Below are 16,336 nucleotides of genomic sequence, written 5' to 3' on the forward strand. Positions count from 1 at the left end.
TTTTGGTGTTGTGGATCATTGAAGCTAGACTTCATGAGACTAGTCACCAGTAAATTAGCAGATAGGAAAAAATTAAGGCTTTGGCTTTCTTCTGGGAGCTGTATTTACAGAGTTGGGCAATACCAGACACTTCTGAGGATGCTTTTGTGAGAGGTGACGAGGCAGGGAGCACAATGGGTTTAGAGCTGAGTTGGAGCAAAGCATTGAGTGGAAGTACACTTGCTTATAGAATGAGAGACTTAACACTTTCCATGGTTGATGGACAAAACTGTGTAGAAGTTGTAAGAGACTTTGAGGTGAGGGGTGCAAAGGAGATGGATGTGAAGGCTGTTTCAGGCTGAGGAAGCTGTAATAGCTGGATGAAATGCCGGAGGGCTGGAGGCGAGGGGAAGGCACATGTATATTCCGAGACTTCTGTCGTCTGTACTGATCTTAGTACATTACATCTAAGTGGCTTATTTGCATCCCACAATAGCTCACCATACAAAATGTGCAAGAAATGGCTTTTCGGAGAACTGACTTAATTTCTTCTGAAGCCGAGTAAGTTTTATGCTAGAAGAGCATGTATTTAAAATGAAGAGATAGACTATACCTCTTGCTAACATGGGAGAGGCTGGTAATTTTTGATGAACAGCACATGGGGCTGCGGAAAAAGTAATGATAGTTTAGATGCAAGTGGAGATACTCCTCATTCTTCACTCCAGGATGCCTCTCCCTCCTTATTTATTTGCTCTTCTTTCTTGATATCACTGTTTAATTGATAGCATTTTTCTATTCTATCTATTGGTCTGGGATGCTTTGAATTCTTTCTCTTCTTCAGCCACTGTTATAAGCCTAGACTTCAATCTCATGTGAAGCTTATGGAAACAAACCTCACGGATAATGGGAAAGGAACAATCTACTGTCATGCTGGTTGTACGTGCTCAAGCATATGTTTAGCTACATGAAGATTTTTCAGGCTTACAAGTCAGTTGGGCAACAGACTAATGTATGTATTCAGCTAACCTGTCTGGTATCTTCATCCTTCTCATGTTTTGAACTGTGTTGACTGTCGGTACTCTTGAGTAATGGTAAACAAGAATATCCCTAATCCAAAGTAGACTCCTTTTTTTTTGGTGCACATTGGGATATAGGACACTATATATATTAGTCTTTAAAAGATATAATGTTAAATTTGGATTTGTGCTCCAGAGCTGCTGCATGCAAATGTATATTGAAGTTCATACAAATTCCTAGTTGTATCTGAGTATTTGTTTTTCTTTGGTGTTTTGACTGTTTCTACTTGCACATTACACCCTGACTTAAAGTTTCTCAGGAGTTCTTTAAATTTTTTTTTTTTTTTAGAAATCAGTCCCTTCCCTGAAATTGTGCCTTACTGAAAGTGCAAGTTTGGTTTTGCTGTATGTAAGAGCAGGGCTGTTTGTTTTCACTTTCTTCCTCCTGTAAGTAGTTCCTGAAAAAGCATTCTTTCCACTGCAAAACCCATCCCTCCAGTCTTGCTCTTTACTCTTTTCCTAGGGCTTGGAAATACTGCAAAGGTGGTCTGAGAAACTTCCAGTTTTCAGTCTTGCAAGGCTAGTGACGAATGGGTCAAAGTAGCAGTGGTGTGTTTGAGTCATGGTCCAGGTAGATCAGATGTCTTACAGAATACCCACAGCTATTATAAGAACATCTGTTATAAGGAAGAGTTACTTAAGTTTCATGACTAAGGGGGAAGCATTCACTGACTCTTGTAATTTATTCTGTAAAGAGTTAGATACACCAGCAACTAGAAGACTGAGGTTTTTCAGCTGTCACTAGAAAGATACACTGCATTGTAGGCTGTTCAGTATTATTCTGATGCAACGTATGGCATGTTTTTTAACAAGATTTTAAAGAGTTCAGTAGCAGGGGAAGCTTTTTAAAATGTTACAGTTTTTTTCCATTTTAGTTCTTTATTCTTTACTAATTGGGGTTTTTGTTTGGTTTTGGTTGTTTCAGTTTTTTTATTTTAAGTTTTAAGCATCATGGCTGACATCAGTTAGTGAATTTTTCAACAAGGTAGAGGCACATTTAATTACATCTGACTGTCACTGAATCATGTCCCTCAAACACTTAGCTCATTCTTTTTTAAGTAACCAATTATAATTAAACCATTGACAGCAGGAGTTTGTAATTTGTGTGGAATTAAGATAGGAATGTAATAATTGTTGGAACTAGATAGTTTAGAAGATTTATTTATTTATTTTCTAATTTTCTAACTGTAACTCTTAAAATGCTCTGAATTGTGATACAGTGTATTTACAATATTTTGCTTTGGAAATCTATGTTGGGATGGTTTCTCTCAAAAAGTTTTTCATAGCTACTTAAATAGATTTTAAATATTTGAATTTTTGAATGTAAATTTTTTTTGATTGTTGAAGTAGGTGTTGGAGATGTTTCCTTTTCTCTGTTTAGGCAGTCCAGTGTTAAAAAAAAAAACTTTGGCTCTAAGTGGTTTCAAGCTTGGGGAGCAAAATCATCTCTGACGCTTGAAAAAGCCTAGACAGACATATCTTCTTTAGATAAGCCTGGTACTCTCCAGGGGTATGGAAAGGTAGGTGAAGACACAGCGTTTTGAGAGAAGTTAGCTTTCTGTTCCTCATGCACAGCAGAGAGTGGAAGGGGCAAAACAAAGGTTGTGGAAGAAGGGGAGAGAGCCTAGAATGGGTGAGATGGTGGGCTGGTGCTGAGCTGGCCTCCTGTGTGACTGAAGCTGGAAGCAGCTGTCTATCGGACAAATGCTTTGGCACCAATGCTCATGTATAGGCAAAACTGTGCTTCGTGCTTTCTGTCTCTTTGGCCAGTGGGTACGTTTCCCATCTTCCTTGTCAGCTTTGCTTTGGGAGACACCTGCAGAGTGCAGGGCGATGGACCATGAGAGCTTAACGCTTCCTGGGGATCTCCTCTATCCATCACACAGTTGCTGGCTAAAGTGAAAGAGAGAATTTACATACCAAACCTTGACACAAACTTGATTTTTTTAGGATCAGCATAGCTACTGTAGTAGTCTGGAGTGCGGGCTTTTCAATTATGAAGTTTAGACTTAGTGTACAAGTGGTTTATTTTTCTTTTCTTTATCTTTGGAGCAGAGTGGGATAGACTCACTGGTGATAGGCAGTATCTAGGTGACTGCAAATATATTCAGAAAGCAGTGAAAGCATCATTACAGAAAGATTGCACACAGAATTCTTTTTTTTACCTTAGTAAAAATAAGCAAGAATTTCTTCTATGTGCTGCTATATGCTAAAATACTATTATGAATTATAAAATGGTTGGTAAATACAAGTTTCCCAGTACATATTTGCCAAGCATATTTTACAGTATTGAACATATAGCAAATGCCAAAGCTTTAAGGCAATAAAATTTGCTTGGTAATACCACCATGTGTGGTATACATGTAAAATCTGTTAATATAAAGGAATTCTTTTCTAAGAGAATACGGTCTCTTGGGGTCCTTTTCTTAAACTATACTTGCTTTGTTTCATCCTTTGAACCTGTGAAGTTTACCAAATTGAAAGCAAATTCAATTAAACACTTGGCTTTGACTATTCAAAGTATTGACCTTTAAATGGGAAGGTGTCAACATTCATCTGAAAACCATGGATGGAGAGGAGCTGTCCTTCCTGCATTTGTTTCCGAGGAATTATCCAAAGTGAAGTATTAAACTTGCATTATCTTGATGCTGATACCAAACAGCAGAGCTCTATCTACTAAGCTGTTCTGGCTAATCCTACATTGTTTAATGTCACTTAATACAGTTTTAGTGGGTAAACCTAAGAAGTTTTTTCCTCAGCTGATGATGAACAGATGTAAGATTGTGTGAATTATTGTCTTCATTCTTTGTTTTCTGATTTTCAGAAATTTGGTTGGCTGATATCATACTTTCCACAACAAATTTTCTCTCTCCTGATTCAGGCTATTTTTTTGTCATTTTGTATTTGTTGGGCATCTTTATTCCACAACTTTTGTGTGAGTACATCTGTGAAAAAAGTGTTGAGAAAGAGTCAGAGTCCAACGATGTAGTCATAAAAGGGATAAGAAAGAAAGAGCTGGGGACAGTGTTGTGTATTGCTAAGAAATTAGGCTTTTTGGCTGCCTCCAGTAAGCCTACCACCACCCCCCAGAGCTACCATTTACAGTCTGGATCCCCAGCTTGTATACAGTTTTCCTTGTGCTAGGCAAGCATTCTTGTCCAGTAATGCCTCCCCTATAAACTGGAGAAGGAAGCCTTTAACAATACTGCTAATACACTAATACAAGCTCCTTTAGTTAAGTCTCTGAGACAGAGGCTCGGTTTTTTGACGGTATTTAGGAAAAGGGGCTTGTTTAGTAGATGTTTCTTCTGAGATAAATGCCAATTAAGATAGTGCATTTTTAGTTTATAATATATCAAATAGTTAAAAATGTGTCTTTTAGAACTTCGGAGTGCACATTCATTCATATTGCACCTGTGTAGCTGAAATGAATGCAGGTTAACTAGTTGAATGTAGAATTTGGTAAGTTTACAGATTCTTAAAAGAATTCTACTTGTACAACAGTTGTGATTATTTGTGGAGGCCATATTTGCATTGTCTGCATTTTCAAAGCTTGTTTAAAATGTAACAAATGTATAGTGTCATGGCATCTGGAAGCTAAGAATCTGTTTGGGGCTGTTGAATAATAATATGAGAAAATGTTCCTGAAGTGAGTAACAAAGGAAGACAGCATGCTGTTGCTCTTGAAGAAATGGAAAAATTTCTTCTTCTAGTCAAACAGGAATTTGCTCTACTAGACATCTGTTACAGCTACACCCAAAACCCACGTAAAGAGAACATTAAAAGTGCACAGTTAATGTCAAACAGACAGGAAATGATACGGTAAAAGCCACCGTGCATTCTGTTATTTTCTCATGTGGACACGTGCATTGAGATGTTGCTTTTTTTTAATATGAGGGGCTTTTGGTGGAATATACATCCTTTTTGCTTACTCTTGTTCTCTCCCTGATTATTGCTTTTATTCATAGGAGCTAGTATATGAGGTCTCTGGCAAGGCCAATTTTCCTTTTCTGGCCTAGATTGACTGTATGTGTTTCCACATCAGTGATAGGTATTCCTGGCAGTTGTGGACAAGAGTATTTTGATGATTGCAGTGTCTGGAAGACTTATTGATGTTTTGTCACTCTTGTATTTGCAGGGTTATGTAACAATTTAGGTTCTAAGGGACCTCTGGAGAGTGTCTGGTCCAAACCCTGCTCCCTTGCTGCATGTGTGTGTGTGAAGGGATGGCAGCACTCTCGGAGCTCTCTGGATGACGTGTAGCTTCCTGACTTTTGATCTTCTGTCATTGCCATCTAAGATATTTGGTACCATCCATTCACCTTTGTTTTTCTATTATTTTTGCCCTTCTAGAATTCTATCTTGGGATCATTCCTAAAAATAAAACATCTCAGAGACATGCCATCTCATTCCTGCAGACATTAAAAATAACATACATTTGCATATGAGACTTACTTGGAAGTGTCTTCCACCTATTATAAAGAATTTTGCCTTTTGTCAGATTATATACGTTGTAAAATCTTAGTTTTTCAAATTTTATGTCTTTATAGGCCAGAAGCAAAATTTGGATGAAGTGATTAACTAAGTTGCCATCATGAGCAGAAGCAAGCGTGACAACAATTTCTACAGTGTTGAAATTGGAGACTCTACTTTCACTGTACTGAAACGGTATCAAAACTTAAAACCAATAGGATCAGGAGCACAAGGGATAGTATGGTAAGGTTTCTTTAAAACATAAATGTACTTTTAGGTTTCCTTAATAGAATTTTCTGAGTCCTTTGACTGTTGTATGTCACTGAGTAGGAGTGTGGAGAATTACCTTTTACATGCAAAATGGCAATAGTAATTGTTGGCTGTTTCTCCTCAGCAAGGGCTGTTGCTTTTTGACCTATGTCCTTTCCTGCTTCTGAACTGATGCCCTTCTGTGCAAATTCAGCCAGCTGTGCTGAGTCCTATAAATTAGTGGGGGGGGGGGGGGGGGGGGGGACGGGGTTTGGGATGGGACCTGGATAAAGAAACTAATCCTAATCCTAAACCACACTGCTTACAGTGAAACAAAAGCCAGAAATACTCTGTATAACATTTGCTGCTTGTAAATGTTTTTACTTCTTGAAATGGTTTGTTAGGGGACTGTTTCACTTAGCTTCATAATCTAAGTAGTCCATGATAGTGGTTAGTGAGCATTTGTGATGCTGACTGTCATTATAATATGTAAATACCTGATGCCATTTAGGAAAATATGAGTTGACAATATAATTCTTTGAATAAGAGCCCTGCTGTGTGGACTGAAGAGTGTCTGACTGATTTAAGATTGGTGACAACTAGCTGCTTGTAGGCACTGTTTCCTGTGCAGTGATACTGCCCCAAAGATAAACGTTGGTTTAAGCTTCTTGCAAGGTTTTTGAATGTTCTAGAGAAGGGTGTAGATAGCACAGGAACTTGCAGGTTTTTCAGTTTATTGTAACTCTTAAGACACTAACCAGGGACATAAAAATACAAAAGAAACATCAAGGAAGAGGAAGGTAGGAAAAAGCATAATCTTCTCAAACACTTTTTCCTGTAACCTCTTTACTGCCTTGATCTCGTCTTGATTGGTGTTAAGAGAATGTGTGGTATGGGTGGGTTTTGAATTCATATTTGTGTTTTAGCTGGGTTAATAATAAACAGTGTGCTTAGTGCAAATGAAAACTTGGGAAGGCCAGTACTCTAGAAAGAGTTGTTTTTGAAATGGTAACTTCTGGCATTAAAATTATTTGGTCTGTAGGTAGCAGCAGCAGGGAAACTGATCTGAGTTTTGTTTGAGTTTGTATTAATATAATGAGGACATACACAGTTGTTTGAGTAGAGTTTGTTTAGTTGCTACAGAAATGCCTGCAAAAGCTTTAGATGTTATTACTCTCTGATTCCCAGTCATATGTTACTGCCTGGTTTTCAAATTTACTGCCCCTCCTAGACCTGAGGTCCGAAAACTGTGACCGTGTAATTATGTGTCATTCTGTAATTGCTGCTAGTGTTAAATGAAGCCTTTTTAGTTAAACTATTCTGATGACCCTGAGAAGGACTGGATTGCTCATGTGGTTAAATTTTCTTGTGATTTGGGTTGGATTTTCTGTTAGTTTGTTTGCTTTTTTTAAAAAAAAATGATCCAACTTGGAGGAGTACTACATAGATGGCCTAAAGGCTCAACCATATGTAGTACTGAAACAGGCTCTAAGTCTACCATTATGTACTGGGGATGCAGAAGTTTAAATACTGGTATGGGAGTCCTATGTTGGCAATCTTTCCTGGCCACCTCTTTGCCACTCTTTCATAAGATATTTCTTATCTTGTGGGTAGGTGGGTGAAATTCCAAATAGTGGAAAATGTAAACCAAAGAAAGTTATCAGTATATACCATTCCCATTTTTTCTTCAAGAGTGACTAGAAGTTTTGACATGGGAAAAAAAAAAAAACAACCCACCCCAGAAAAAATCATTCAAGCCTACATACTACGTAGACAACATGCTTTTTTTTAAAGTAGCTGGCTGTACGTAGTAGATGCTGACCATTTACTGGCGATATTCTTCATTAGGTTTGAGTACCATTCTTGATAAGAGACAAGAAAACAGTATTTTTCCTGCTGAGGCTTTTTTAGTACCTGATAAATATTTCCTGAGTCTGCATGGTAGTCAGCTGTCATATTACCTCTTACAGGAAACAAAATCCATGCCTTCCTGTCATGGAAATGTGATACGTATGGGAGTTGTCCCCAGTTAACAGTCTTCATCAGTTAAACAGCCTGTGTCACTGAATCATATGACAATCTTGGCATTAGTCTGCAAACAAAATGTTACTCTTTCTTTCTACAAAGTAAAAGCCAGTGACATCAAGATGTTAAAGCTTCCCTAACGTTTATTTTTTGTTTCATCTTGACATTGATGCTCTCATTGTCATGAGGATATTAAGCAGCTGCATAAGTGCATGGGACCTTTACATAACCTAGTTTTCCACTCTCTTTCTCCCTTTCTTTCAGTGTGAAGTTTTTATGTAAAATTGATGTGCTTTTTATGTTTGAAATGTTTTGGATCTTTTTAGGCTGTCTGTTCTTGGGTGCCAATGAGTGGCAAGAACTCAGTATCTTTAGTAAGACATTTTAGGAAGCAGAGTTCCTGCATTATTTTGTGGAGATTGTCAAGTGTTAATACTATGAAGCTGGCAAATATTTCTAGATTTTAAATCTCTCAGCATACAAGAGCACGTTGCTATTATACTCCCTAAAGCTGAATAATACTGAAAATCTGGTTTATCTGCAGACATGATACAAGGTATATGAAAAGGGTGGCAACTGCCACAGCTTAAAGGACCTTGACACTGAGATGTAATAATGTTATTTTTAATTACAGTGCAGCTTATGATGCCATCCTTGAAAGAAATGTTGCAATCAAGAAATTAAGCCGACCGTTTCAGAACCAAACCCATGCTAAAAGAGCCTACAGAGAGCTTGTTCTTATGAAGTGTGTTAATCACAAAAATGTGAGTGCAGTGTCCTGCTTTAAATGTTAAAGAATTAACCAGAAGGTTATTCTTTGTACATCTTAAAAGTGACTTCAGAGGATGGCATCCTCTGTAGATTGTAAAGATTTCATTGTATGGTTGTATCTCCATGATAAGTACAGAAGGATCTTACAGAAGAGGTATTATTGACTAGTTTTAATACCTAGCCAACTCAGGAAGGGGGTCAGTTACGTTGCTACATTTTACAAACAGCTGGCAAATAAGAATACCATCAGTGGTAAGTGCATCCTTGTTTCTGTTACTGCTGCTAGAGAAATAGGAGAGAAAAGGCCATAGTAATTTTTTTTTTTTTCCTGGTGCATGAATGAGTTAGGAGTGTTGTGGTGTGACAACAGGAATTGTCTGATGCTTAAGAAGCTGTGGAGCAGAGCAGATCACAGAAATGGGGAGACAATAAGAGATAAATTTATCAGAGCTACTATTGGCCATTTTCTTCCTTCAGAGACAACTGTATGCAGTCTTCCTCACCTTCCCTCTTAGTCCCACTTCAGCAAGATAAAATTCCCCCTGGCTGCTAGGGAAGGGAGGGAGTCATAGACTTCCTCTGTCTTTTAGCTACTTGAGAAAATTTTGTATTTTTTCCAAGACAAAGATGGTTTATATGTGGATTCTCTGAAGGAATTTTTACCTAATAGCATAAATTGTATATTGATAAACTATTGCAAGCCTGTCTGACTCTTCAAGAGTAGTAGCTTGATCTGTTTCTGCATATGCCATCCATTCTTAGCAACTGGGAAATGTCCTAAAGCAGCTCCAAGAAAATGTTTTTCATGTGTTGCTTCACCTCTGTAAATGGCAAAATGGTATCTCTTAGGTAGTCTTTATCAGTTCTTACTTTTATTTTTCCTCATATGCAATAAAAATATTACCAGCTCTCTTCAAACTGAAAGTAGGAGGCAGGGGGAGACTGACTAACTTCCTAAGGTTTTAAGCTTTGAATATCAACTTGCTAATACACTCAGAGTGTTTTTTGTTTGTGATTTGTGGAGGAAAAATAATCCTAAAATCATTAGCATCTATTACACCATGTTAGGCTTGGTTGAGCCACTGAGCATCTTGAGCTTCAGTGTGTACCAGGAGGTTCACATCAGAATACTGGATATTGGTTTTGAAATGTTGACTTTGCAACTTTGCTATTGCCATGGTACAATTATACTTTCTCTCCCCCTTTCTACAGATAATCGGCCTATTGAATGTGTTCACACCACAAAAATCCCTGGAAGAATTTCAAGATGTGTAAGTCTGATTTGAACTGAGAATTAATTTTTAAAATATTCACGCAGAAAGATGAACAAGGGAAAGAATACAATAAAATGGCAGTATTATCTGATTATTTTTTTTTCTTCATAAGCTACATAGTGATGGAGCTCATGGATGCAAATCTCTGCCAAGTGATTCAGATGGAGCTAGACCATGAACGAATGTCCTATCTTCTTTATCAAATGCTGTGTGGTATCAAACATCTGCATTCGGCTGGAATTATACATCGGGTAAGTGAATTTAACTGTGTATATTTTGCATTACACCTGGTTTTGTCTTGAGTATTGAAAAGACAGAAAAAATTCAGTAATATGAGCACAGAGGGTGATCCATATCCTGTCCCATAAGCAGAGAGAAAAAGCTGAAAGGAGATCATCACACACTTAGCTTTTTCCACTGTAGTTCTGGAATGAGCCTTTTAAGTGTTTGAATGATTTGATAATAATCTGCACAGAGCAAATAAAGATCTTTGCAGTAAGTTACATTACCTCCTCTAATTTTATATAATGTTCTATTTTAGTAGTCATGGCAGGAAAGACTATCTGAAAGTGTCTCTGCCTTTATTTTTTTGGTAACCAAACCTGAAATCTCATCTTTTGAAAGAACTGCCCATTTTATTTCTGCTCTTTTACTAGCAGAGTAATGAATAAGTATCTGAAATCTCCAGATAAACAGATGATGAAAAAGGCCTGTAATGGAACTTTCATACACCTGTGTGTCACAGAGCATTCAGACAGTCCACAGGCAATACTGACTATTACTTTTTAAATGGCATGTGTCTTGCAATCCAGTCAAGAAATTGTGATTTTAAGGTTGCCTATTCAAGTTGAACATCTCATATATATTTGTATGTAATGTAAAGGTTGCTTGAGATTGTCTAGTTATAACTTTTCAGATATAATCTCTGCTATTTGGGGAAATTGTAAGCTTGTATTTCTATAGTGCTACATTTTTCACTGTAGTTTTTTTAGAGAGTTTTTGAAGTTTTAATTTCTGAAATGATGCAGAAGATATAATTAAACTTATTCATGTGTGATACTTTAAGTCATTACTACACAGTTCCTCATGGATGATGTACAGAGCAAAGCAAATCATGAATGGCAATTCTGAGTGCTACCACAGGAATTGCTGTTAGGATGCTTGTCCCGTTCAGTAGTTCACCTCTTGTGACCAGGGTGTTGAATGGCCCACAAACTGGATCTGGCAATATGACACTCCCGTTCAGTGTGCTCTTCTTCCGTCAAGGGCACTGGAACAAATGTTTGAGTAGAGAATATGGTTTGAATGGCCAAACACTGCTTCCTTTTGCTCAGCTAGGTCTAGTACTCATCAGCTGACTCGTTCCAGTGAGGAGCTCAGAGAGGAAAGGTGAAGGCTTCCTTCTTGTGTGCAGTTTGCCTTGAACTGCTTGTTGTGTTTGAAAGAGATGGGCAAGGGAAGGTAGGTAGAAACATCGCCTGCAACCAGGCATTGCACCCTGTGCTTCTTGGTCTGCCTGTGGGAATTAAGACAGGTTGGTGGGCTTCTTGCATTACTTCACTTACCACAGTTGTGGTATTATATTGCATATGACTGATATTATGCAGCCCTTTGTGTCCTAATGCATGTGCCTGTGGGACTGAAATAATGGGTTTGCATGCAGCTTCACATTTTCTGGTCTCTTCAGTACTTTGCTATGCAGGTTTAACGGTGTGGGTTTTCCTAAGTCTTTTTTATTTTTGGAAAACTGCATATTGTATGGACATGCTAGAGTAGGGAATGTAAGAGTGTCTCTTCCTGTAGATGTTAGCACAGGCAGGAGGGAGCTTCTAAAACTTCACGTGCTTCAAGGGTGGTTTGTACACCTATAAAGTGGACATCAAACCATTGAGCCTGTAGAAGTCATACATTTATAGAAAAGAAGTTACTACGCAGGTAGTTGTTAGGCAGGAGTAAAGACAGCTTTGAGGATAGATCCTGCCTCTGTACAGGTGAAATCTTTGAAATGCTTCATATTGTGCAGTAATATGAAGTGCAGGGGTAACCTATTCCAAAGAGGCTATAGATACAATTGCTATGTAAATAGTAACACGTATGCATGAGTGCTTTTGAAGGACATGGGCAGATACATTTCACTTGCATGGCTTCATGGTAGATTTTCAGCTGACAGCTTCTCAGCTTTTTTTAGAAGATTATGTATGTCAGGCAAAACGTTTGCATTACTTACCTGCTGTCTGTATTAAGCCTCTGTAGTTCAAGGTGTAAAGTATCAAAATCCTGTTTCTCTGTGGAACAGGTTAAACAAAACCTCAGAAGACAAAGAGGGCATGCTTTAAAAGGGACATATCTCTCATGGACCAGGTAGCTGCAATAGTAACCCTTTATACCACTCTTCTGGGCTTTCAGCACCACTGTCCCTAATGTCTAAAGCTAATTACTTTGTTGAAACTAGTTACTCCTTAAACGTAGTCTGCAGAACTGTGGCTGCCTGTGAAGCATTCTGGCTATGCATCTAGTGTACTTCTTCAGTGACCTCTAAAACTTTAAGCTTTTTTTGGTGTTGGTAGTTTCACATGGTTTTTAACTGGGTTCTTCAGCTTCTGATACAGCTGTGATAATCTCAGCATCTCAGTAACTTTTTCAAAGCTGGCGGAATGACTAAAATTACAACAATCTGTATATGTGCCTGTAACACTGGATAATGCCTGCCATAGAAATAAGGGTTTTTTTCATAGCAAACTACAGTCACGGAACAAGGCAGAGGTCAAACACAAAGAGTTTCAGACCATTTCACCTCAAAGTTGTAGGGGGCATAGTTAAATGCCAATCAGTGGATAAAGATTTGATCTTGGTAAAGATTTGACTATAGCTGTACACTGGCTTTAACAGATGTTGGCAAATGAACATTATTGTGTTCAAAACATTTTGCAGAGATGGAGTTTCCAGCAAGCGTAGAAGTACACATTCATTTATATTTCACAGCCTGAGGAGGATGAATGATCAGTGTTGCAGAGTTGTGCCTCACTGACTTGCTGAAGGACACAAAGTGTCTCATTAGTCTTGCATGGAGGCTCTGAAAGATCGTATTCTGTTTGATTTTGAGCACTTAACAAAGGTGCCTAATTATGGAAGCCCTTCACACAAATTTTTCATTAAAAAGGGAAAAGGGAGATGCCCCTCTCTCCCTGTCCGGTTAATGGGGAGACAGCCATGAATAATCTCTGATTTTTAGGCACTGACATTTTACATTTTCAAGGTTAGGCTAGATATCTTCTGCTATAGGTTCTGGATATATTTATACAGCCTAACTAACTTGATGATTCTTATAGGAGCTTTTGAGTCCTTGTTTATTTAAAACATAAGAGGTATTGGTTCATGAATTTGGATGCAGTGTAAGTCAACTCTCACCTCCATCATTTTGAAGGACAGTTCTGTATTCCAAATTACAACATGTTCCTAGGCTTCATGACAACTACATGATGTTCAGAAATTAAGGATGGACAGTACTCTGTAAGCTTTTGCTTTTTGTCCTCGTAGTGATTTTTCTCTTGCAAAGGGAAGATCTCTTAATGTTTTCAGTGTTAATCCTGCAGCTTTGGGGAGAATGAGTATAGTTAATACTATGAGCATGCACCTGAGATTCTGCAGTGAACATCCTCCAAATAATAGAAGTGTGCAAGAATAAACAGGATTGTAGCAGAATCTGAAACATGCATATTAAATAGCTGGAATGCCTTATAATACTTAATTCATTCGTGGCGTTTGATAATCTTTCAAACCAGAGTTGTCTGCAGAGGCTTTGTGTGTGTGATTTGGAAGTGCATGTGTGAATATGTAAGTGTGCAGGACTCTTAATGAGCCATTAAAATTCTATTGTTCTGGAACTCTTTTTTCATGGTTTCCTCTCTGTCTTTAATGCAGATTTCTTAGCTTTCTGAGGAGTTCACTGAAAGCCATGCAAGTACATATGAAAACTACATATATCTTGCAGATAGCCACTTTTAAGTCTTATGAAACAGTGGAAGATAGGGCTGCTTATCAAATCCCTGCAGCTCAAATGCTGGAGTCCTCTGCCACATCTCGGGTTTTTCTCTCAATCTTAGTAGAGTGTAGGCAGAAAGGATCCAAGCCTTATCTATGTTGGCCTGTGTGCTGTGAGTGGTTTTATTATGACAAAGTTATTCTGAAGTTACTCTGTAATATTTGCTCTGTGACATTCAGATGTGTGTAAGATCTCCCTGAGATAATGGACAAGTATGCCTCTGTAGTGTCTGTGTAAATAGATGTTGTAAAGCCAATATTGTCAATGTGGTTTTAAGGTTCAAGTGAAGAAAATACAGTTATCAAGTTTCTAACTAACATGATCTGAAGCTGTATCAGGGCAATTTCCACTCCAATTTAATTATTGTGTTAATTTCTGTCAGTTTTTCAATGGTGTCCTTTTGGGTTTGGTTACCAAAATTAGTATAAACCCAAATCCTAAATGGGAAACTAAATCTGTATGAGCCTGGGGATTTCCTTCCTGTTCAGAGAAACATCTGCATTGGTTCAAAAGAGGTAATGAAGCCTCCTAGCAAAGAAACCTTTTACTTTTTACATTCATGTTCTAATTTTAATAATTCTCGTATCGAGATGATTATTGCATCAAAGATGTCAGCAATTGTCATGTTACGTATGTTCTGCATAGTAGTAATAACAGTGAGCAGTATCTCGACCTTTCCTCAGAGCTAACATTTCTTACTAACCTCAATTTATTTCAGACATTGCTAACATAACTTGTAATGCTGGTTGTATTTTCCTTCTTTAATTGCTGTATAAATCTACAAGCACAATAAGGGAATTAATTCTGTAGTCTGCTGAATGCACATGAATTAATGCAGGGGGAAAAGAATCTGCAGTTATAGCAGTAACCTAGTTGTATATGTGGGGTTTAACGTTAGCAGTATTATCTTTTAAAAATGTGAACCACAGAGTACTTTGTGCTTATCTTAGCAGTTATATATGATGTTTCTTTTTAAAGGATTTAAAGCCCAGTAATATAGTAGTAAAGTCAGACTGCACTTTGAAGATTCTTGACTTTGGACTGGCCAGAACTGCAGGAACTAGTTTTATGATGACGCCTTATGTAGTGACTCGTTACTACAGAGCACCAGAGGTCATCCTAGGGATGGGATACAAAGAAAACGGTCAGCAAATATAGTCTTTCTTTGGCATAGCTTTATTTTTTTGTTTGGCACACCACATTTTACATGTTAATGTTTTTTTCAAGCTGCAGAAATTTTATAAATTACCCTTGTGACTAAAATGCAGATTCTAGATACACCAATTTGTTTATTCAAGTCAACCCATTAGAAATGTTTGCATTTAATAGGAGAAGAAATTGAGGGCCTTGTTTGTTTAAAAATTTAAAAAACTTGCTTGGTAGATTAAGTTTCATGCAGGAAGAACTAGAAATATATTTTCTTAATACATGTTATGTACTTTGATATAACTTTATTCCTGATGAGGATGTAAGTTGTAATTCATCAGTAAATTCAGTGTCCTAAATTTAATGTTTAAAAAGCTATATTCACTGTGGCACTTCAGGATGTAGGGAACTTAAAGGCTGCTGAGGAAGAAATAAGCTAAACTACCTGCTGTGGCATTACTTTTTATTAAAACCAGCCTACTTTAAACCTGTCACACTAAGTTCTTAATGTTGCTGAAGAAAAATTCAATAATACACTTGAGACAATGCAGAGAGTACTGTCATGAAGGATCATAGATTCTTTGAGGTCTATGACAAATTCCAAGGAAATTTGTTTACTTTCTCCCTCTGCTTGCATACATTTCCTTCTTTATACTTGCTCTGTGGCCCTTATCTCAATATCTTCTACAAAAAAATAAGGAGAGGATACAGTATTTGAGGAAAACACATGATCAAGTACGTTGCATTTTCTGAATGAAACAGTATCCTTCAGGAAACCAAAGTAACATGTCATTCCTGAAAATCTGTTGTAGTGGCCCCAGTTCTGCTGTCATTTCATTGATCTGCTGTCACTGTGGTCAGTTCAGCTCACCTGGTGTTTCCACTTCAGGCAGGCACAGTGCACAGAGGTCACCGTTTGCTGAAGGTATTTTAAACTCTCTATTGATTAGTCCTCCAATAAGGCCCATGAGATGCCATGGTGCTTGAGACTTTGTTAGCTGTCTGCTGGTGATATGAGGCATGGCTCCTCAGGTTGCTGACACAACTGGGGCTTGCTCTGCTTTTCAGAATTCTTAATATAGTCTGCAAACTTGCCTGGCAACTGCATACCATTACAGCAAGTGACTTCAGGTTGTGTGTAAACGATAGCTGCTATGTGCATAGAGAGATGATTTTTGTTGTGATTTGTGAAAGCCAAGAAGAGTAACTTTTATTGGTGCTGACAATGAAAGAAGCCAGCTCAAAGGAATGAGAATAGATCTTTTTTGCAAGGCTGTGGTTTATGTCTCTTTCCGGATCAT

General features: G+C 37.8%; 1 protein-coding gene across 12 annotated transcripts in view; it reads left to right on the plus strand.

The window, feature by feature from the left end:
* MAPK8 (mitogen-activated protein kinase 8) overlaps window positions 1–16,336 on the plus strand; it is a 52,295-nt gene that overhangs the window by 20,015 nt on the left and 15,944 nt on the right. For 11 of the 12 annotated variants that reach the window (XR_012623997.1, XR_012623998.1, XR_012623999.1 and 8 more), the window contains exons 2-6: window positions 5,606–5,771; window positions 8,437–8,566; window positions 9,786–9,844; window positions 9,960–10,098; window positions 14,868–15,033. Coding sequence is in view for 9 of the 12 variants with exons in the window: in XM_074830837.1 (XP_074686938.1) it covers window positions 5,650–5,771; window positions 8,437–8,566; window positions 9,786–9,844; window positions 9,960–10,098; window positions 14,868–15,033 (616 nt within the window). In the remaining 3 variants the exon portion in view is untranslated. Of the gene's footprint in view, window positions 1–5,605; window positions 5,772–8,436; window positions 8,567–9,785; window positions 9,845–9,959; window positions 10,099–14,867; window positions 15,034–15,847; window positions 16,122–16,336 lie in introns of those variants that run through there. The other variant, XM_074830844.1, reaches the window with a different exon arrangement.

Source organism: Strix aluco, chromosome 7 (genome assembly GCF_031877795.1).
Source record: "Strix aluco isolate bStrAlu1 chromosome 7, bStrAlu1.hap1, whole genome shotgun sequence".
NCBI lineage: Eukaryota > Metazoa > Chordata > Aves > Strigiformes > Strigidae > Strix > Strix aluco.